We start from the raw sequence: 21926 nt of genomic DNA on the forward strand, positions 1-21926 counted from the left end.
TTTCGCTGTTTCTGCACTTTTTTAGATAACCATATTCTTATTTTCATCTGGGATTAAATGCTTTCTGTTAAAAACAGTATCTATTGTAATTTACTTCCACCCAGTCTAGTTAACATGTAAGTTGGCATTAAAATCTGCAGCAGACTCACCTTGTTTTCCTAGTGCAATGCTGTCTTGCAGGTCTGTGACAACTCCAGGAATAAAGAAGAATAAACCCAAATATTTTCAAAATACATTAATAGCTACGTGTCCCTAGTTTATATCTAGAGGAGGTCGTGGTGAAATGGTTTGGAAGACAGAAGCTACTGCTGGCTGCTGGAAAGTACTGAGGGTCTTAACTCTTGGGAAGAAGTGGGAAGCCTTTGTGGTTTGGCTTAATAGGGAAGTTAGTCATGAATTATGGAATGGGTAGGGTTGGAAGGGACCTTAAAAACCATCTCCTTCCACCCCCTGCCATGGGCAGGGACACCTTCCACTATCCCAGGTTGCTCCAAGCCCTGTCCATCCTGGCCTTGGACACTCCAGGGGTGGGAACTACACAACCTCTCTGGGTCAATTAATGCTGCTGGAGGAGCGTGAAATAGTCATTTATCTGCATCTGTTCCTTTCCTTGCTTTTGCAAAACAGAAATTGCTTTGAACTTGTGGAGAAGCATCTCAGTGTTGTATCTCCATGTCAGCAAGAAATTGCACTTTCATGCCCTGGAGTCAGGAGACACGTATAGGGGAGTTCTTCCACTGAAGTGAAAAATTTTGGAACCAAATAATGCTCCGAAATATGTACCTGGATGCAGGGAATCAGGATGTTATACAGTGCATATAATCAACCCTGTTCTTGTCTAGTAACTCATGCTTTTAATATTGCCTCTGCTTCTCTCTGGGATTCTGCCACAAATGGCACCTTCCAAAAATCACACTTGTGTTTGGCACTTGCTTGGTCTGGCTGAAAATTATCCAGCAGGATTTGTTGGCAGTTAAATTGGATCTTGGACCACTGTGTCTTCCTTGACAACTGATGGGTGTTTTTCTTCCTTCCACCTTCTCCAGAGTGACACAGTTGCTGAGGGAACGTCAGTAACGGTGCCAGAGCTCAGGGGGCTGTATTTTTGGAATGAGCCCTTCGGTAGTTGCTGCATTTAGCAGAGGGATAGATACTTCCCTCTGGAAGAGAGGTACAAATTCCAGGAAAAATGAGCCTGTGCCTCAGCTAGATTGACTTGCAGGGTCTTCTGTGTGTTGCAAGCAAGGCAGGTGACCTGAATGCTCAGCTGAGCAGCTGCCCGAGATCCTGCTGAGATCAGTGTAAGAACTTAATCCTAAATTCTTTCTTTTCACCTTTTTTCAGAAAAACTTGAGTGTAAATGATCACCAACCCATAGAAACAAAACAAGTCTCCAAACTCTGGTGAGACTGAGATATTTCCATTTATAGATGTGTGCTGTGGTTCCAGTGTCAGTGCTGTGTTTGTGAGTCCAGCCCTGCTATTGTGCAATGAGTTGCCAGTGAAGTGATTGGAGGGACCTCTGGCACTCCATGAGCTTGAGAACAGCTTGTGCCTTCCTTAGCAGTCGTCATTTCAGAAATGTTCACTTTATGCTGTTGTATTCTTGCATATGTTGGAGTCGTAATTCATTTACTTAAAATAGAGAGCTTCAGGAGTCATAATTAAACTGTGTGAGCTCTTCCTATCCTGTTTTAAGCAACCTTTCTCATCACCAACAGGCAGATGGAGTTTAAGTTGATCCCTCTTCTCCTGGAAGCAACAAGTTAAAATATTTGTAAATGCAACTGAATGTTTACAGCTACAGTGCAGTAATTAAAACCTTACTGACACAGAGAGGAGTGATTGGCAAGAATCCTTTCGAATAGCTGGGCACAAAAATTGTCATCTCAGGTTCATTTTCTAGGGGTGATTGTTTTACCTGTACCAGTGGAGCCATCCCGTTTCTGCATATCTGGTGGGAGCATCCTTGTTTGATGAATGAGAGCAGTCACCAGCCAGCCCAGGCTGTGCTCAGGAGATGCCTTTCCTCTGCACAGAGCACTTGGGGCAGACAGACACCCTGCATCCCACAGACCCAGACCCCACACACATGCTGAGGCTGCTTCCACCACTGGGGCCTTGTGGTAGATGCATGAGAGAGGAGGCAAAAAAAATAAACCACTGAAGGCGAATAACCTTGTTTGACTTTCAGTAGCTGGCTCGGGAGCAGAAATTTCAGAAGGGGGGAGGAGTCGGGTGCATTTAAACCAAAACCAAACAGCCTCCCCATGCCTTCGTGCTGGCTCCCTTGTGTCTCTCAAGTACTGGTGAGATCCCCAATGCCACAAAGATTCCTCAGACAAAGCTGGCATTTATCAAATTTAAAATTCTTCTGTTAGTTTGGTTTCTTGTTCTTCTACTTGCTTCAAAAGAACCTTAGAAAATGCCATTTTAAGATTTCCTTCCATGAAAAATAATTACATGTTAATGTTTAGAATTTTGCTGGATGTCAACCCAGGTAGGAAGAGCTGCTCAAGACGAAGCAGGTTTTGCTGCAGGGACTAATCATTGAAAATGTAGTTCTCCTGGTTATTTCTTGTCTGTATGGAGAAAAACCAAACCCATGGTGTGCACAGCACATGTTGGGGTTTGTGGCACAGAAATCAGGTACTGTGTTGTCTTTCAAGGCAGTTTAAATAAAGCTGGCACTGAAATCGCTCCAAGAAGCTTCCTGCTAAAAATACATCAGCCTCCTTTCATTTTAAGTGCATTCACTTCAGCAGTCAATTTGGATTGTGGAGATTCCTGGCAGATTCCTGAGGGAATGGATTTGGTGACGTTGACGAAACACAGGTTTCCAGAGCCTTACTGCAGTTCCATTTGTCTCTTGATCGTGGTTTCTTGTTTGTCAAAGCAAATGCTCATCTAATACCTTGATGTTCATATCTCAAGCCACTGAGTGCACAGTTTTCTAGAGAAGAACACTCTCATTTTGTTACTGTAAATCACATTTTGATATTGAAAATTTTATTGCTAATTTTTTTTTTAAATACAGGAAACATGGATTAAAGTTCCATTACAGGGTGCCTGCTCCTCAGGTAGACCTTCCTGCCTGCCTTTTTCCTCACAGTGAGGAGACAACCATAGCTGTAATTGTGGTTGTGCTCTTGCTTAAGTTCTTCGCAGTCTCTGCTGTTTTGAGGACCAGCGTGGTCACTTTGCCTGCATGTAATTCCACTTCATACTGTCAGTGTGGTTATACAGCTTTGCAGATTTTCAAGAGCTGATGTGCATTAGCTACAGCTCATTATCCAAAGTAAACAGCTCGTTAGCGTTCAGTTGAGAGCTTCTGCAGAAGACAAAAATACACCCAAAAGTGAGTGTATCCCCTTACCCAGCTTTGGCTGTGAGGCTGCGAGTGTCGTTTGCCTTCATTCCTCCTTTTTGGAGGATGAGTTTGTTCTCCAGGCTCCTTTCACTGAGGTCGTTATCTGTAAATGGCTCTTGCTGCTTGCACTGTGGTGGCTTCCCAATCCTCACCAGCTCCTGTGGGGCAGCAACAAGTGAGTGATGGGCTGCTGGCAGCAGTGAACTTCACTCCCCTTCAGTGGTTTCAGTCTTGATTTCATTTCCTCAGGCAGCACGCTATGCCTGCAGGAAAGAGACTCCAGCACGATTAACTTTGGCTGTTTCTCCTGCAGCTCTAGTGGGAGATGGAGCTTCCCCTACACTGCAGGGAGCAGATGAGTGCCCTGTTCCCCAGGGAACCTGTTTTCCACACTACTTGGCCCCTCTCTCTGCACACAGCTGGCAGGAGGGTCAATACCAGGACTGCTCAGCCCTGCATGCTTTGTAGGGCAGTGTGTTCGTTCTTTTCTCTGCCCAGAGGGGTTCATGCAAGGTCAGAGGGCAAAGCACCTGAGCTGCTCTGACCCAACAACTCAAATTCCCACCTGGCAGAGAAAACGATTCAAGGTTTAGGGGTTTTTTTTAAGGCCTCCTGATTCTTAAATTTGAAGTTGCCCTGCAAGTAAGTCTGAATTGTGAGATTGACACTCCTGATTAAGGAAAGGGGCAACGGAACTTGGCATTTATAAGGAAAGCTGTTACAAGTAAAACGAGGTATCTTAAATGTACATTGACAAATGAGGACTAAAATACAATGATTTATTGCCAAACCTATTTGGCAGCCTTTTTCCAGTTTAGGCTTGTTAGTTATCAGATACTTGTATGTATGCATGAGCCTAAGATTAAATAACATATGATTGGCTTTGACAGTGCTTAATTAGCTGATTGCAGGATTTCTCTCTTTTATGTGGAAGGCACAGTTCTGTGCATGGCTCCTCTTGGAGCTGCTGCAAATGCCCCGTGGAGCTGTTTCAAGAGGAGCAGTGACTGTTCCCATCTGACAGCAACACTCTGTTCTCCTCCTGGGGCACATCTTGAGACGTGTCAGCAGCAGCTCAGCTTTTCCCTTCAAAGCAGGGACTGATGTATTTCCAGGTGGTGGCCATGTGAGGGATGCTGGACCTGCTCTCTGAGGCTCCATCATCAGCTGCAATCCCTGGAGGAATGAACTGACTCTCTGGGAGCCCCATCTGCCCCTGGAGCTCTGGAGCAGTGACACCAGTCTACTGCAGTTCCAAGCACTCTGTGATTCACTCCTCCAGAGGAACAGGATGGTCTCAGGATTTTCTGATGCAGACAAGTGCAAACACCTAGAGAAGATCGTGTACCAAGCCTGCAGCGACTGGGAGGGCCACTCCCCAGAGCGAATTCGGCAGCGTTCCCACTTCCTGCTGCCAGCACGGCTCGGCTGAGATATCAGTGCCATAGCAAGTGCTGGGTAAACACCAGGATTGTTTCTGCTGGATGAGCTCAAAGCCCTCCCAACTGTCTGCTGAAAATACTTGCCCATTGCAAGGAAATGACTGTTTGTTTGTGTTAGGAGTCAGGAATGGGAAATGACGTGAACACTTAACTGCTTTTCCTGGTGTTTCTAAGAGGTATATTCACCCTCGGGTCGTATTTCCAAAGGCGTTCAGTGTTTTCTGAAATTCTAGTGTGTAAGTACCAGAGGTGTGAGCATGCACATAAATATATATGAAACCAGGAAATATCTTACAAATCTTGTGTATCCACCTGGTAAAATTTTACTGGTGTCCTGCTATGACTGTGCTGCAACATAATTTGATGTATTCCCCCTCAGTGCTGAACCGACACTGTCTTCAGGTCTTGTTTTCCCAACTGCGATAAATCTGCGATCTTGCAGTGTGCTGCAACCTCCCTGAAGGAGAAAAGTCAGAATTCACACTTGTCATCCTTATTTCACCCAAGCACCAGTTTTATCTGCATCTGTTGAGTTATACTGTGCATTTAATATTTTTCTTTTCTGTGTATTGCTCCTTGCTTGCCTTGACAAAGAAGTGGTCCAATGCTTTTAGTCCTTTTGGTTGATGATAGGTTTTTGTTCCTAATTTCTTTGGTTGAGGTGTTTTTCTAAACCAATCATTTATCTTCAGATTCCTTGAAAACAACTGCTGGCATCTGTGTCCTGTGATTTCCCTTCTCTGCATGTGATCTCCCTTCTCTGCTGCCTCAGGACTGAGGCAGCTGCAGGTGTCAGAGACTCTGAGCTCCTACAGGTGAGATTGTCACTTCTGTCCTTCTGCAACTGCCTGGCAAAATATGATCTTGGTCCATGACTGGAAAGCCAGGATATAGGAAAAAAAGTAGGTTTGCATAGTGCTTTTAAAATCAGGTTGGGCACAATAAAATGTTTAGCCTGGCTGTTGGGTGCTAAGATAAGGTACCACATGGTGCTTTCATCTCCCCAACTTCTGTTCCATTCCCTCGCCTCTCTGCAGGCAGCAGCAGGCTAAAGCACCTCGTGAAAATCAGAATTCACAGTGTAGGTACTGAGGAACAGTGAAGCTGCAAGAACAGAGCCCTGCAGAAAACACTGACCCAGCCACAAGCTCAGTGCTGGAGGGAAGTGCTGTGCCTGCAGCAGGCTCTGGCACATGGCCTTCTCAACCAGCTGGGAACCCTTTTTTGGCTTTTTTTTACTGAATGTTAATGTTTGACTTTATCATCTGATGCTGATAGATGACACAATCCCAGTTCTTCTGAGAATCAAACTGAAGTAACATTATATAAGAAAAAAATGTAGTGGTTAACAACTTTTTTCAACTTCTCTTTCTCTTTTTTTTTTTTAAGGAACACTGGTTTTTGCACAGTTTCTTTTTATTTCCATGCATAAGCAGAAAAGTGACCCATAACAGGGGGAAAGAAAGTTTGATTTCCAAACTGTTTTTTATTCATATCAGAGCATACTCTATAGACTTCTTACAAACAAAGATTTGTCTGTATGAATCCAACGCAGTAATAGCTGCCCTTTTAAAATGAACATCTCAACAATGAAATGTCAAATGAAGGGGAATACTTGTTGTATGAAACAAGATTAATGTTCACCTCAAATATGAAACTGGCATTTGAGCAGGAGTTTCTGATAGAAAAGAAGTCCCTATGGTAGATGGGGGGGGAGGGATGTAGAGAAATGCTTTAGCTATTACACTTAGTTTGGTCTAAAACAGAAAAAATGGTGAATTTTGTATTAGTATGAGTTCAGCTTCCATTAATGCCACTTCCATGCATCCCTAAGAAATGAAGGGATCTGATTACAGAACTTGGTTTTATTGTCTACAATTGTGGTACAAAATGGCTGTTGCAAGAAATTATTCCCCCAGGTAAGAAAACGAGCACTCAACAATATATTGGTAATGATGAAGTAAGAAATTTGAGAATTACTTCTTCACCTAAAATTCATGGTTTATTTCATAATTTCACTGATGGAATTTTTCATTTTCTTCAATGATCAGTCCCAACTCTCAGCCCTCTGGTATGTATATACAGAAGTGTTATGTGCCAGCTTCAGCAGGTACAACCACAAACCAAATGAGCGTTTTTACAGAAGACAGTATGCTTTTATAGTGATCACGCACTGATGTGAACATAGACTAAAAATAACAAATGTTGCTTTAATAAGGATTTTTTACAGTAGGCATAGATATAAAAGTTTTTTCAAATTATTTTCACAGGTATCACTGAACATTTCATAGCTGTCTGTTACAGAAGCACCGCAAAGTGCTTTGAGTCTTTCATTTATTATACACAGTTAAAATATATTACACTTCTGAAGGTATCTTAAATCACTGAACAGTTTTGCTAGCATCTTAACGAGCCAAATGGGAGTAAAAGGCAGTCCACATTCATGATGTGAATATACAGTAAGGTGTTTGACATCCTATGAACTCATTGCTCATGTTCTCAAAATAACCATGGTGATGAGACCTGAAAGACAAGAATTAAAAACTAAGCACTTCAATTTCACTGAATAAAACATTTAAAATACAGACAGTTTACCCTGTCACAGGCCAGAAAATATGGTAAAAGTGCATAAATACATGCAGAATGCATTTATATGTACACTTAAATATTAGAAGTATCGCTCCAAATTTTGATGTACTCAAAAATCATCGCTGAAGTGTGGTATATCTAATAACTGAATGTCAGAGAACAGATAAATACTCCAAACAATTACTGATCTCTCTACTGGAAAATCTTAAGCTTTTAAAATTGAGCTTTTGAGTTGGGTAAGTGTAACACTAAAACCCAAACCCCATTTTTCATGGGGGCCAGTTATGGGCAGTCATTTGAATGCTGAATCATCAGTGAGGCAGATTAGTTGAAGGCTCCAAGGCTTTTTTTTCTGCTCTGTGCATAATAACTGATCAAAGACCAGTTTTAGACAAAGATATTAAGCTTCCTTGTCAGTCTGCAGAGGGAGCTTTCAACAGATTCTTTGTTGTGACCTTTAAAGAGGGAGGCAAAAAAAGAACTGCTCTGATAGAGGTCAAAACCAATTAAAACCAGATGAAAACAGGAAATAGGGGCTAATAAACCTACTCATGACACACTGAAAAGTTCACTTTAATTATGTGCTGATACAGGAAAAAGTACAGATCTGCAGTACTTAGCTATGGGTTATACTGCACAAGGTAAGGGAGGTGGAAGAACATAAGGGTTCCCTGAATTCCAGCCTTATGTAACATGAAAATAACAATTTATCAGTTCTTGGGCAATCTCACTTTCTTGCAGGCTCAGATGATGTCACTGTAACAGCCTCTCGCTGCAGAGAGCTCAGCCAAAGCCTACAGATCTCACCATGGATAAAGACATTTCTGAGACTATTTTATCTCCTGCCACTCCATAGTGATGGAACTTGGCTACTTTATGAAGATAGTGAAGGCAGAAGCACAACAGAACAGATATGCAACACTGCCTTCCATTAGATCAGCAATTTATCCCTTAAAGAAGGACTACAGCTCAGCTATTTATTAAGGTCTGTATTGGTTCAGACAACCAGTGCTCCCAGAACTGCTGGTTCCTTATTTGGATCAATTCCATCATCTCAGAGGAACAACAGAGACTCCTGGAGAACACCCTGTACCACTTGTACAGGGACTTCCAGACAATAAAGGGTTTAACTCATTTCTGTAAATCAAATACTTCTCAAATGTCATATAGTTGGTGTGGTATAATAACCCTTTCCACTTAAATGGTCCACAACCCGGTTGTACTTCCTTGTGGAAGAAAGTGGTTTCATCTTCTCAAGAGCAATTGACTTTCTACATGAGCAAGAGCAGCACACAAAAGAATTTGTCCATGAACATTAAAAATGCTGCCAGCAAAGAAGTCAAAACCTGACAAAACTTCATAGAGAATCTAGAAACAGGTTCTATTGTTGCAAATGTATAAAGTCAAAGGGCTTAAAACTGCAGCTGGCACCAGCAGAACCTGGAGTAATTTTCAAAAGCAGAGATAAAAACAAAGTGAGGATTACTGCAAGGTCCTGATCTGAGAATCCATCAGCATCAGCTTGGGCAAAGAGCCACACGTGAGATTTCAAACCCCTTCAGCAGATGGACCTTTGTGAGTCAGCAGAGTGTGCATGAACCATCACGAACTTGCACCTTTCCCCATCACTACCTCACCTCTAGCTATCAGTTTGAAGCTGCCTAGCTCTTTTCCTTTAAATCCTCATTTCTGCCAGGTAGTGGGACAGGAGAATTGAGTTTAGTGTGACTGTTCTTCAAATCTGAAATAGTTACAGAGAAATAGTCATAACAAATGAAATGTGCAACTCATCTATGCTGGCGAATGCAGGAGCAAGTTACAAATCAGGAAGAGCTGTGGATGGCAGTGGTTTCAGACAGGGTTTACAACAACTTCTTGATTCACCTGCTTATCAAACAGGTACTGAGAACGAAGCATTAAAAAAAGCTCAGGGGGGCTGGAGGGAGAAACAGAGTAACACATTCTACATGCTGCAATAGAGTAACTACTGCAATGCAAGAGTAAGAAACAGCACATTCCGTTCAGGTTTGTTGGCAGATGACTGTGGCTGGCCCATCATCAAATGAAGCTGAAATTAGCATGTAGGGGCCTGTGTGCAATGGGTATTAACTCAAATCTGGTCTAAAACACTTACAACAACTAATTTACCCTGCTATCACCACGGCTGCAAATTAAGATCTAAGCCGAGATGCAAAACAAAATGTAATGTGGTGCTTTGTCTCCATCCAGTTTCCTGAGGCCACTGGCAAAGATGGGCAAAGGTTTCCAAACTCATAGATGTTGCAGGAAAAAATGTTTATAAAATCCAAAGTACTTACCTAAAACATAAGCAGCTACTAACTTTTGATTCACACTTAAGTGGAGGTAGAGAGGCACCAGGGATTCCATTTCCCCCAATGTAGGTAGCATTAGTGCTGCGACACACACCACTCCAAGGAAGACTGTGAGTAAACTAGGTCCCGACGAGGCAGTTCTGTTTTCTGAAAAAGCAAGACAACACCAATTGTAAGGAAGATCTAACTAATATAAATGTTAAATATTCTGAAAAAATGTCTGCAGTACATGGGAGCTGAAATATTCTCCGATTTTCCTTTTTGCTCTGAAGTTTGGAGGGGGTGGAAGACAACTCTTAAAGCCACCCTTCTAAACCTTCTGCATTCTGCAGTGGAGGAGGCTGCTCCCTGTTCTGATGCTGGAACTTGTTTTCACATGACTTCCCAAATCCCTCCCTTCTGGAGGAACAGAGCCTGCCAGGCCCAGTTGCTATATATACACACTCAGGACAGCTGGATGTCTCAGCAAGTGCATCCTGACTCCATTCCTTGATATGTTCCTTCAGTGATTAGTAATCAATCAGTTAGGAGCACCCAAAAGAGCTGCACAGGCAGGTAACTGCTCACATGTCCTGAACAAAACCTGCCTGCAGCAGAAGCACAGGTTCTTGTGCCAGATGAGCTCCCCTTCATTTACAGGGCTCATGGGCTACACCTGCCAGAGTCAGTCTAGATGCCACAAATTAGTAAAATTTGAATCTTACTTTAAAAACTGTGAGAGTGAACCACTCTGACAGTCCAGTATTACCAGAATAAGGAAATGCAAACCATGGACAATAAAGAGTCCTTCATAGTCTTTATTGCCCTGCACTTTAATAGCAGGAACCTACTCAAAGGCCCACTGTGTTATCTTTGAAAAGAGTTGTTAACATGTTAGCTGAATACTTCTAACCAAATCCTTAATACCCACTGGAAAATAGCCAATGTTTTTATCAACTTCTATCCTCAGTGACTAGCAATATGTGCTTTAATTCCATCAATCTCTTATTTCCAGGTTGCAGGTTACATGCAAAGACTGCAGTTTCTTTGTTTACTGCTTTTCCTGTAAGTAAACAATATAATGTAGTCAACAAGGTTTTTAAGCAGAGAAATAGCATTTGGATTAAGACCAGTATCAGATTGCTCAGGATGGCTCAAGCCCTCCACCCTGGAACAACTACTACAGGAACATTTTGTTCTGTGAGCCCAGAGATCTCTGTAGGTTTGCTTTAACTGTGTATCATGCTAATATCTGTTGTGAGCGGGTTTTTTAATAAAAAGTGTTTCACCAGTCAACAAACTCAGGATAAATAGTGGAACAGATTCATGTTAACAACATGAACACTCTCAAGGAGGCTCGTCTATTTTTTGCAATTGCTTTCTGTTGTCCTGAAAAGTGCAACAGTGACAAGAACATTTCACTATAAATCAGTAATAGTAACAAGTATGTAAACCATCCAAAATGAGTTTGATTCAACTCAGGTACAACTTGACACTTTTTATTCTGCACCTTCAATTTAACTCTCTGGCCCAGGTTTTCCAGACTGTTGATTCACTTCCTCACATATGAAACACTCAGAGTTTTCAGCCACCAACTGTGCTCTTCTGTTCTCGTGGGACAGACAAAGGAGAGGGCGCAGAACAAGGAGCACTTTAGAAGATGTTCTGACAGTATTTCCTGCTCATCAGGAAACAGGGGATTAAGGGTTTGGAACTAACTCAGAAGGGGGCATATGCTCTGAAAGAGCCCAAGTGAAAAAATAACTACCATCCTTTCACAGATGAATTCCCATATCTGTATGAGAACTCCTGCTCCAGAGGAACAGTGGATGCACTCTCCAGGTTAAGACAACACAGGGCAGCAAAGGGTCTTGACTGATCAAGACAGCATAAATAGAATAGCCACAGTTTGGGTTCTTGGGCACTGTCATCCTCAAGTGATAAAGACAGCAGTCTTACAGGTAATTAAAAAGAATAATTTTAAAATTTATTTCATTTTATATTTTAAAAATATTTTAAGTCTAGTCTTTCTAGTCACTTGAGCTATTCAAAACTGATTCAGAACACAGGAAAGGTAAAAGATTTAGCTACCTGGTTGACACAAAGTCTGCTCAAAAAAGACACTTTCAGCCAGGTGTTCTTTTATTCGTTTTTCCTCCTCTTCCTTTTGTTGTTGTTGTTCCTTTGCAGATGGAAGCAGAGTAGCAATAATCTCCTTTTTCCCTAATGCTTTCCTCTGGCTCTGCTCAGACACTTGAAGACGGAATTTATCTATGACACCATAGTAAGAAGCCCGAACGTCTCTGTGACGAATCACACTGCAGAGAAAAACAACATTTTCAAACAGATGAACTATTAAGAAGCATGTCTGTTGTGGAATTATATCCTATATCACAAAGTTTGCCCTCTGTCCCCCTCTCCAGATAAACTGGAATAATCCAGACCTCCATTACCTCCTCCATCACTCAATGTTCTTGAAGGGTTGACCTTACTTCCTCTCTCCCCTCCTCATATTTGCTTTACTTCCTAAATATAAATGCTCCTGGTCAAACAGGACAGTTAAGTCTCTATCTCAAGCCCATCTTTGCCTCAGTCTGAGGCCCAGCTGCCAATTGATGAAACATCAATTATTTCAAAGATCCCTCCTCCTGTGTCAAGGCTGTTTGATGCTGGCCAATGATTTTAAAAGGCATGAGGGGACTGGAGTGGACAGGGAAGGAAAGGAGTTGGACAGGTGTTTGGCAAGCAGAAGTCCAGCTTCTTGAGGAAACCAGGCTCAAAGCTTTACAATTCTACTTTCTCAGAAGCAAAACTCATTCCCACTATAGACAAGAGTCAGCTACAGATTTTCAAATTCAGAAACCCACAACTGAGAGCATGTTTGGAACCTATAAAAAGCACAGCTTTAAAATAGCACTGATCAACAACAAAACAGACCTCTAAGCAGGGCTATTCTCAATTGCCTCCTCTCTGTATTCGTGATTCATCATGAGAACACACATCTAGCATTGAAAAGCTACAATGTTTAGGTTTTGAAGTGGTGTCAGCTCTTAGGGTAAATAAGGATTTCAATTCTTTTTCTAAATGTTTTTTCTGAAAGGTTATTCCAAGTTTCTAAGATAAGAGCAGCTAATCTGAAAAAGATACATACAAATAAGAAGGCTGCCATCTCATGAGGGAAAAAAATGACTACCCTTAGTAACACATGATAGTAGTCTTAAAATCGTTTCAAGAAAGTGATCTTTGTGATAATATATACATTAAAATGCTGCAAGAAATGGATTTTTGTTTTTCAGTCTTCATTTAAAGCAACTATATCACATCAAGATATCTACAAGCATTAGCACGTAGCCAGTGCTTGCAACTGGTATCTAGTTTGAATAGACTATTCAACACAGAAACAGAGACCAAGTCATCCCCTCAGCAAGAGGGCTGCAGGGATGTTTTACGTCACTTCAATGGCAAAGGAGTGTGCCTATGACAGGCTTTCAGCAAGTGGAGCGTTGGCTGGGCAACTGCCTTCACTAAAACAAAAGGCTTTTTCCCCCCATAACCCTAATTCATACAGTTCTCAGCATATCAACCCTGATTTCATCCTTTCACACTTCCTTTAAAATTGGTGTTTCTACTCCCAGTACCACGGTACTAACTACCAACCTAAACAGAATCTTTACATAACACTGTGCTAGGAGAACACATATCTGCTGCCAGGCAAAGAGATATTTTCTGCAGACCCTTATAAACAGATACATTCTCCTGTTTCTTTTTAGACATCATTGCATAATTGGAAGCTCTGTAGAATATCTGTTTGTCTGGCAAATGGCTACACTTGCATAGTACTGCTCATATCCTAGCAGTAAACACTGCCCTTAGACAGCAACCAGTGGAACGGGATGGGAGGTTTTGCTACACAAAAAAATCCCCTTGGAACATGTGTATGTCTTATTTTCCTTTATTTAATAAAATCCATTTGTTTAACCAAATGTAATCAAGCTTGTGCAAATGTCTGCTAAACACTAGAATAGTTCACTGATACATTGGTATATTTTGACCTGCTTTGTTCTGTTTTTAGCATGGTTGCCCCTGCTCACTGAAACTTTCTAGCTCCATGTTTTAAACTTCCTTTCGATTTGATGAGTCCTTGGAATTTTTCAAATTTCATCTATGGAAAACAGTCCCTAAGAAAGAACCATTCCCCAAGTTGTTATTTATCTGACAAAAGACAGATCATTCAGTAGTGGAGGTTTCTGTATATGGCCATTTGTTAGCCAGAGATTCCAGAAGGTGTTTTACAGTTTGAAAAATTCCTATTCAAAAAGCTCAGTGTGCTCTATTAGGAACTTCAGACTTTCTTCAGCTGTATCTGTACATCAGCACAGAATTAACATGGCAAATGGAAGATAAAAAGAGTTGGTCTATTTTAGCTTATACACCTACTCTGCTTTGATTTTCAACAGCCTACAGACCCTGTACATTACTGTGGTCACTTAACCAGCCTCCTTCTGTTCCGAGTTACTGCATTGAGACCTGACAGGAGAAACAAGTAAAGAGGAGACACAGAGATCTGAGAATGAGAGGGGTGGTCAGGGTGAAAGGTAGGCAAAAGTACTTGTATTAAACATGGCCCAGGAAAATGTGCTCAGCAGAACTGCTTACATTTCCATTTTGCCAATCTGCAAACAAGTATTTCTCACAAAGAAATCCCAGCCCCGGGGGGTTTTGCTTTTCTTGCTATTTCTAACAAAAAGGTACTCAGAGGAGACTCATATTACTCTCACTCCTGGTTTACAAACTACATTACAAGATGTATTTACTGGCATTTTATTTATGCCTAAGGACAAAATTAAAGAAGGAGATATCTCCAATACAGTAATACCTCTGCCCTAGAGGGAAAGAACAGCAAAAACCAGAGGCACAAGTATACAGGAGATTAGAAAAACATACCTTTATCCTACCTATATTTTATAAGATGCATGCTGTCATTTACAACCTCTTAAATGATAAAAGAAATTAAGATAATAAAATGTTGTACATTAGGAAAAAACCAACCAACTTTTACTTACATATCAACACAGCACTGAGGCTTCACTGCACCAGTAGCATCAACCACTGCATATTTATTTGGAGTTGTACAAAGAACTGTAAGGAAAAGGACAGGAGTGGTAATAAATCAAGAATTAACCCATCACCAACTTCATCAACAGATACATGTAGAGACACGAATTTGGTTTTGTCACAGATATTATTTGTTACATGAATTATAATTGGACTGTTCAAGATCACCAACTAACCCTTAAATAGAACTTAACCTAAGAAACCCACCTTTGAATTTTAAGGCAAACTCATAGGGGTTATATAGAGTCAACACCTGCTTGTGTGTTGACTGGTCATCTGCATAAAATATAAGTTCTGTAGGAAAAACAAAAACAGGAAGATTTCCTTCCACTAACTCTGGCTGTCTTTTTTGTTGCTGCATTGGCACTGAATCCTCCTTGCTGCTTCTTGTGTTCTTATGATTTTGTATCCTCAGAGACTTCAGTTTTTGAATCGTTTAAGAATTCCAAAGCATTTTGGCAATTCTAAAGGAAAAAATGGGAAAAAAAGAGAAAAGGCAAGAAGATTATTTCCATAAGTCTATACTAAACTGAGGCAGTTAACAAAGGTGTAAAAATATAGAACATGACGATTGATTATGAATCTACCTCTACTTACATTCCTTCAAAAATACTAAAATAGAAAAAATACTAGCATCAGGTTTCCATGTCTTTAACAAACTGCTATAAAGTAAATGGATAAGCACCTCTCAAATGTATTATGGCAGCACTTGGGGGCCCAGTCCATGACCAGGGCTGCTTATGCTGGGTCTTTGCAACACAAACCAAACAGTGACAACAAAAAGAAATCCCATCCTTGCCTCAGGACATCAACCAGGGCAGAAATGAGGAAACACAAGGACATTGAGGCAGCAGAAGTCACTGTTTATGCAGGAACCTTTCTGTAGGGATGACCTCTCCGGATGAGGTATCACAAGTTAGGAATCTCATCACCTAGGCACCCAGGTGTGTCACATCCCAGGGATTCAGAACAAAGGAATGGGGAACACCTTCATGTCTTGTTTAAACTAAACTAAACTGTTCCAACTGCGCAGTAGTTACAGGTAATGAATGGAAAAATTACTGGGATGAATAACACCAAACAGATTTGGGATTTATTATTTTACTAAGAGACAACAGGTTTTCTACCACCACTGCCTCTAACCAAAGTATCATCGCAATTCTCCCTCTGCCACCCCCCACAGTTCTGTTTTATTTTGAGTGACATTCCAGAACTAAAACCAGAACCCATGACCCAACCAAGAAACAATCCCAAATGTAATTCATAAAATAAAATTAAGGCCAGACTCCTCAGCACACATACCATTGACTTTACACATGACAGAGAGAACAAAGTCTTCTCCTCTCGCCCCACCCCCACCCAGAACATCATATTTTACTTCAGCTTCTGCTGGTTAATTATCAAACTGAAGGTGTCCTTTGAGGCTTAACTTTATAGTAAAAAATATTAAAGAACAAAAAGTTCCTACTGACTCATTAGATGTCATTTCCAATTCCCATAAAGCTTTATAAAATAAAGTACATTTCCCCTGTTCTCGAGTCTAACACACTGGTTTAGTTGCACCTTTAAGAATTTAGTTTCTGAACCTTTTTGCAGCAAATAGCCAAACACTGTGAACAATCAAAAACAAACACTTGTTTCTGCATTCTAAACACCATGATGATCACATTTCCAAGCACCAGATACGTGTTCCATACTTGAAACATGACACATGTTCATGTGTTTACTAAAGTGTATCTGTCATACCATCAGATTTACAGGTTCTGATTCTTATTCACAAACTAAGCTTTTAAATTTATTTATTTATTAAAACAGCAAATTATCTCTGTAGAATTTAAATTCACAGATCTCACTGGAATGTCTTTCCCCATGATCCAGTTTCTTTTCAGAGCACAGGTTTGTTTCCACTTCACTGAAATGCTACTAATAATATTCTGAAAACAAATCCCCAATGATAGTGTTCCAAGCTGATGTTCTGTTACCTTATTAAGAAGAGTCTAGAAAAAGAAATGGCTCTGTAAGTAGAAATTTGGGTTCTGAGTGCTTCTTGGAATTTTGGTGAATCCCTTTTGTTTCAGAAGAATCAACAAACTCTGGAGTGACTTTGTACAGCAAGAATTATTTCTTGAACAACTTCATGTAGTATTGCAAAGTGAGGTTCATTGTTCCATTTAAACATATTAGGACTATATGAAAAGCTAATGTGGAAAAACTACCAGCTCATAGGAATACAAAATAACCTCTTTTGATGCTTGTCATAGGCAGAAGATTAAAAATTATTTATTTAAATTTTTTTACCAAAGTTAACTCAATGCAGTAAGAATATGTCGGAATCTTTGGTTTTTATACCTATCTACACTGTGCACATCATGTGTAACAGAAACATAGGCAACATTTGACATTAACAAAAGGGATTTTTTCAAAATAAATATTTTAAGCTACCATAAGACCAACAGCAAGCTACTGCTACGCATCTTAAGTGACAACATTTAATAAAATTTTCAAGTACTATTTATAATAATGGTCATTATTTTGATGTTTTAGTTTCTTATTTAAACACTGCACATGTTTTGTTCCAATTCCTGGCTTCATACCACATCTCCAGTTTCTTCAGCTCAGCCTATGGCAAGTGTTCAGTGTCCAAAACCTCACAGATCTCAGTATCAGTGGAGGTATGGATCACTAAGCCTACCAACAGGCTCATTTTTCTTACACATCTGTGGAAAACAGTGCTCAAGCCTCCCAGGATTCCACAACCTGCATGCGGAAAGCCACCAATCTTAAAAAAGTATATCCTATTATTGCTTCCTTTTCCTATTTAACTTGGCTGGATGAGGAGCTACCGCCCAAACTGGCAAAAGTAACATCTGGCAAAACCAGGCCTATAGTAGAACATTTGCTGACACAGCAGTGTCATTCAGAGTATAAATTTTTGGATTCCTAAGCAAGCAACCAGCATCCTTTTCGAGACAACGTTTTCAGCTTAGAAGTCATCTTGCTGGGACATCTCACCAAGTGACAGCAGTAAAAGCACTTTTCCCAGACTGACTGACAAACCACACATTATGGTGGGGAGATGTGACAGTTTAGTATCAAGAGCCTTCATCACAGCACACCTTTCACATTTACGAGAAACTGCCTACACTTTTACTGAGAAAGTTTGTATCACCACAACTTCTCTGCCCAGACTAACCCTGCAGCAGCTCTCATGGTGAGAATAAAGTCATGTAGCCCAGACAGTTCATGAACAGAAACTCAGCTGCCGCTCTTCTGCACCTCCACTGCAACACAACCACTAAATTTTGTGGTCAACAGTCACCACGATTACTTGCAGCACATAAAAGTCAGCACAAGCAAAGGTGTTCTGACACAAGATCTGTGGTCTCAGGTCTGTGATTTGCACTGCACAGATGGGCTTCTCCCAGCAGCGCCGATGAAATTCCCACAGGAGCAGAGATCTGTCAGAGGTAACGCTCGCCAGGGCCAGCGTGTAACACCTGAACAATGCCAGCTCACTTCCCAGCGCCCTTTGAAGTCCTGACAAACAATTGTCACTGATACTTTTGCAGCACAATAAGGATCTTTCCTCCCTGAAGTTACTAAATATATACTGCTGGTGTCACAATAGCAAAGATCTGCCAGTGTTTCCTTTGAAATCCCTTTCTTCGTAAATTTAACTTGACAGAGAAAAACACGAAGTGAAACACAGCTTCTCTCCAGGGTCAGAAATAACATCAGTTGTGATTTCTTTTTACTTAACGAGTATCTGCTGAATAAATAAATCAACTGAGGAACTTTTTTGTTCCCATTTTAACTTCCAACAGCCTCATTGCCATGGCTTTCCAGTGCATTTGTTGATAGTTTTTCTTCATAAGAACTGCAAATAACTCTACAGAATGTCATCGAGTAAACACTTAATTAAGAAGAAAACCTCTTTACATTCATGTCTCCACACTGCTGCTTTAAAAGTTGCCAAATTACAGTGTAATCTATTTTTGTTACTTCTCATGATCTACCCCCTAAATCTACACAAGCCTTTCTACACCATATATTCAGTAAAATTGATGCCTTTTGAGTGCCTATTTACAAAATACACCACAAACTCTTCTTCAAAATCCCCTCTGTCAAGCTGAGCAATCACTTTAAGCTACATGCAAATGCAGCACGGGATCTGAAGCACTCCATAAACATTTTGCTCCTCCAAAATGTTTTGAAGTCCTCAACATGCACTTACGCAAACCAATGTTTAAACTACCTGCAATTATTTGGGAGAGTCACCCAACGATGGGAGCACAGACCCAGCAGCCAGGATGGCTGGATTCCATTATTGCTAACTCTGTCACTGACACTCCATGACCTTGAGCAAGTTGGTTAACCTCACCTCAATTTGCTGATCTATGAAGGCACAAATTCTGCAAAGTATTTCGGTAGGCGGACGGTTCCCTTTGAACTAGCAGAACTGCTCTGATACTTTGCAAAACTGCTACTGTTTACCCCTCCACAGGATGGTGAGAAATGTCATCAGTAACTGTCTCCAGGATGCTGTAAAATGAAATAGTCTCGGAGCATTAACTATTAGCATCGATGACAACATGCATAAATCACGCTGATAGTGACAGCAAAATGCATTAGGACCACGTTATTTTTTTAAATGTTGAAAAGGTGACTAACAAAAGGAAATACTCAAAATGCAACTAAGAGGCACGTAAAGCCGGGAAAAATTAGGTAACAGCTGTGCATTGCTTCTGATCCATTCTGCCACAGGCTCACAAGAATCCTAGAGAAGACATTCAAGGGCACATCTGCTTCAGTCTATTTTCTCACTTTCGGTTGTGTTTAATGCACTAGACCGCCTGATTTTTAAACGCGTACTGTGCTCATTAGCACTCCGCGGCCCCAATCCGCCTCAGACTAACAGAGGGGAGCACTCTTCCCCGGGAGAGCGACGGGAGCAAAGGCGTTCCGAGCTGTGCCTACTGCCGGCAGGGCACGGCGGTAATTGCACACTCTTAATTGATCCTCTTTGTTCTCCAACGAGGAGCAGCAGCGATACGGGCTGAGGCAGCTGCGCGATAACGGCGCCTCCCGCAGCCGGCCCGGCACCCCGCACCGCCCCCGGCCCGCAGCGAGCCCTGGCCCGCACCGCCCGCAGCGAGCCCTGGCCCCGCAAAGAGCCCCGGCCCCGCGGGGAACCGGCGCCAGGCCGGGCCCTCGGAGCGCGGCCGCCGCCCGCTCCCCATGCCGGCCCCGCCGCGCTCCCGCAGGGCCCGCGGAGGGCAGGGGCGGCAGGCGCGGCCCGCGGGGCCACACGGCCCGGGACAGGCCGCTGTCGCCGCTCCCCTCGCCCGCCCCGCGCCCGCTGTCGCCCCCCGGCCCGACTCACCCGCCCGGGGCCGCTGGTGCGGGCTGGCGCGGCGCCCCTTTGTCCGCCCGTCACTGCGGGCAGCGCTGGGGCTGCCGGGACCGACCGGCCGCCGCCGCCGCCGCGTCACCGCCCCGCCCGCCGCCCGCCCCCGCCGCCATGTCGGGGAGCCCCGGCCCGCCGAGCTCCGGCACGGCCCGGCCCGGCACCGAACCGAACCGAGCCGAGCCGAGCCGCACCGCTCCGCGGGGTTCGCCGCTGCTTCCCCGCCCGGGCAGCCCCGCCGCACCACCGGCTCCCCGGGCAGCGGGGCTTGTGCGGCCGGCCCGGCGCCCCTCACCTGCAGGGAGGTGTTTTTTAATAATCCTTCACCTCACCGGATGGTTGCCGAGGTCCGAGCCCGTCCCGGAGGGGTTGCTCCCCGCTCCCGGCTCCCGCTGTTCTGCGCGGCGGGTCGCGGAGCAGCTCGGGCTCCCCTCGGTGCCGCCCATCGCTGGCAGGTCCCCCTGGCAGGGTCGGCGAGTGTCACCCCTGGGCTGAATCAGGAAAAAAGTATTAGCGAGCCGAACATGCAGGCGTGACCGCCTGATCATCCAGCAGCACGGCTTAAACGGGACACGCTGTCCCTGTAAACACTTCCATGCTGTTACCTTTGTTCTCTATTCCTCTTATTTACTTAATGTGCTTTGATTCAATTAGACTATTTGTGGACTTCAGCTCGTGTTATGCATTATCCACTTTATCATCTTCGCTTGGTTTTCTTCCCAACTTCCCCTCTGTATAATACAAACAAATCCATGTGTAATCACCGCCCAATATAAGCCCAAACTTTAAGCTCCTTAATGCATCAAAATGTTTTGTTGCAAGGCAGGTGGGTAATTAAGGTTTATATTGAGCCACCCACTGTAGGATTGCAAAATCTTTTACCTATTGCCAAGCTTTACCCCTCAGTGAAATGAACACACATCCGTGGTGAAATAAACACAGCAGCCACGGGTGTTTCACAACAACATCATGAAACAAACCAGGACAGGAAGTAACATATTTTGTCTATGTAAAATCATGGAGGACATTAAATAAAGAAATCCTAAAAAGTACATTTTCTAACTTAGGTGAGATGCGTGTGTTAGCACTCACCTTTCCTGCAGATCTAATGGTTCATTAAGAAGTTCAGTCCTAGAGCCACAAATTACATAATATTTTTAAATTACTATATATAGAAATTATAATGTCAGAATTTCTGAAAATCTATGCAGTGAAAACTGGCAAAATATTTTGTTTCTTGATGAGTGCACGTTTCAGATTCTAGCACATTTAAAAATAAACTGAAATTCTTGTTTTTAAACAGACTATTAGACTTCAGCCTTTCAGGATATGTTCAGAAAATTATTATGTTTTTACTGAGTATTAATCCAATGGAGGGTGTTCCTCATCTTGGAAACCTGTCTCAGGAGAAGCGGCAGACATAAACACACCTCAGAGATATTCAAATTAATAACAAACAGACTGATCAAATAAAAACAAAATCTAAAATGGCTAGACTTAGAATCACATTCATTAGACAAATTGGTATGTTCCATTTCATCCAGCTCATTTACAAAGAAAGTTTAGTCTCTCTAAAAGCAGGTTTTATGCCTTGCTCTTTAAGTTTCCCAGGATCCAAAGTTTTCCTGTCACACATTTAACAAGGTTTGCATCCACCTGTTGAAAACCAGGAATCATGCTGGTGTCCTTCC

At 42.3% G+C, this 21926-nt stretch overlaps 1 protein-coding gene across 5 annotated transcripts; it reads right to left on the reverse strand.

Moving 5' to 3' along the window:
- Window positions 1-6792: 6792 nt before the first annotated feature.
- On the reverse strand, window positions 6793-20703 carry MOSPD1 (motile sperm domain containing 1). Of its 5 annotated transcripts, XM_085060569.1 has the most exons (8): window positions 20212-20273; window positions 19210-19370; window positions 15036-15292; window positions 14777-14852; window positions 11805-12031; window positions 9720-9881; window positions 9039-9142; window positions 6793-7335 (listed from the first exon to the last, which is right to left on the reverse strand). In XM_085060569.1, exons 3-7 carry the CDS (start codon window positions 15187-15189, stop codon window positions 9063-9065), a joined length of 699 nt encoding a protein of 232 aa, XP_084916695.1. In that variant the 5' UTR covers window positions 15190-15292; window positions 19210-19370; window positions 20212-20273; the 3' UTR covers window positions 6793-7335; window positions 9039-9062. The 5 variants fall into 5 exon arrangements, with proteins under 5 accessions (XP_084916695.1, XP_084916696.1, XP_084916694.1 ...); XM_085060570.1 differs by lacking the exons at window positions 19210-19370; window positions 20212-20273 and adding an exon at window positions 20568-20703; XM_085060568.1 differs by lacking the exons at window positions 19210-19370; window positions 20212-20273 and adding an exon at window positions 20531-20684.
- Between the last annotated feature and the right edge of the window lie 1223 nt (window positions 20704-21926).

This window comes from Lichenostomus cassidix, chromosome 4A (assembly GCF_008360975.1).
Source record: "Lichenostomus cassidix isolate B80296 chromosome 4A, HeHo_3.0, whole genome shotgun sequence".
Classification (NCBI taxonomy): domain Eukaryota; kingdom Metazoa; phylum Chordata; class Aves; order Passeriformes; family Meliphagidae; genus Lichenostomus; species Lichenostomus cassidix.

Excerpts from the sequence above, each read along its gene's own strand:
- MOSPD1 (XM_085060570.1), bottom strand. The coding sequence starts at position 15,189 with ATGCAGCAACAAAAAAGACAGCCAGAGTTAGTGGAAGGAAATCTTCCT. Across the intron at positions 14,853-15,035 it reads GTTTGCCTTAAAATTCAAAG|TTCTTTGTACAACTCCAAAT; the intron begins GTGGGTTTCTTA and ends TTTTCCTTACAG. Across the intron at positions 9,882-11,804 it reads GCAGACTTTGTGTCAACCAG|AAAACAGAACTGCCTCGTCG; the intron begins GTAGCTAAATCT and ends TTGCTTTTTCAG.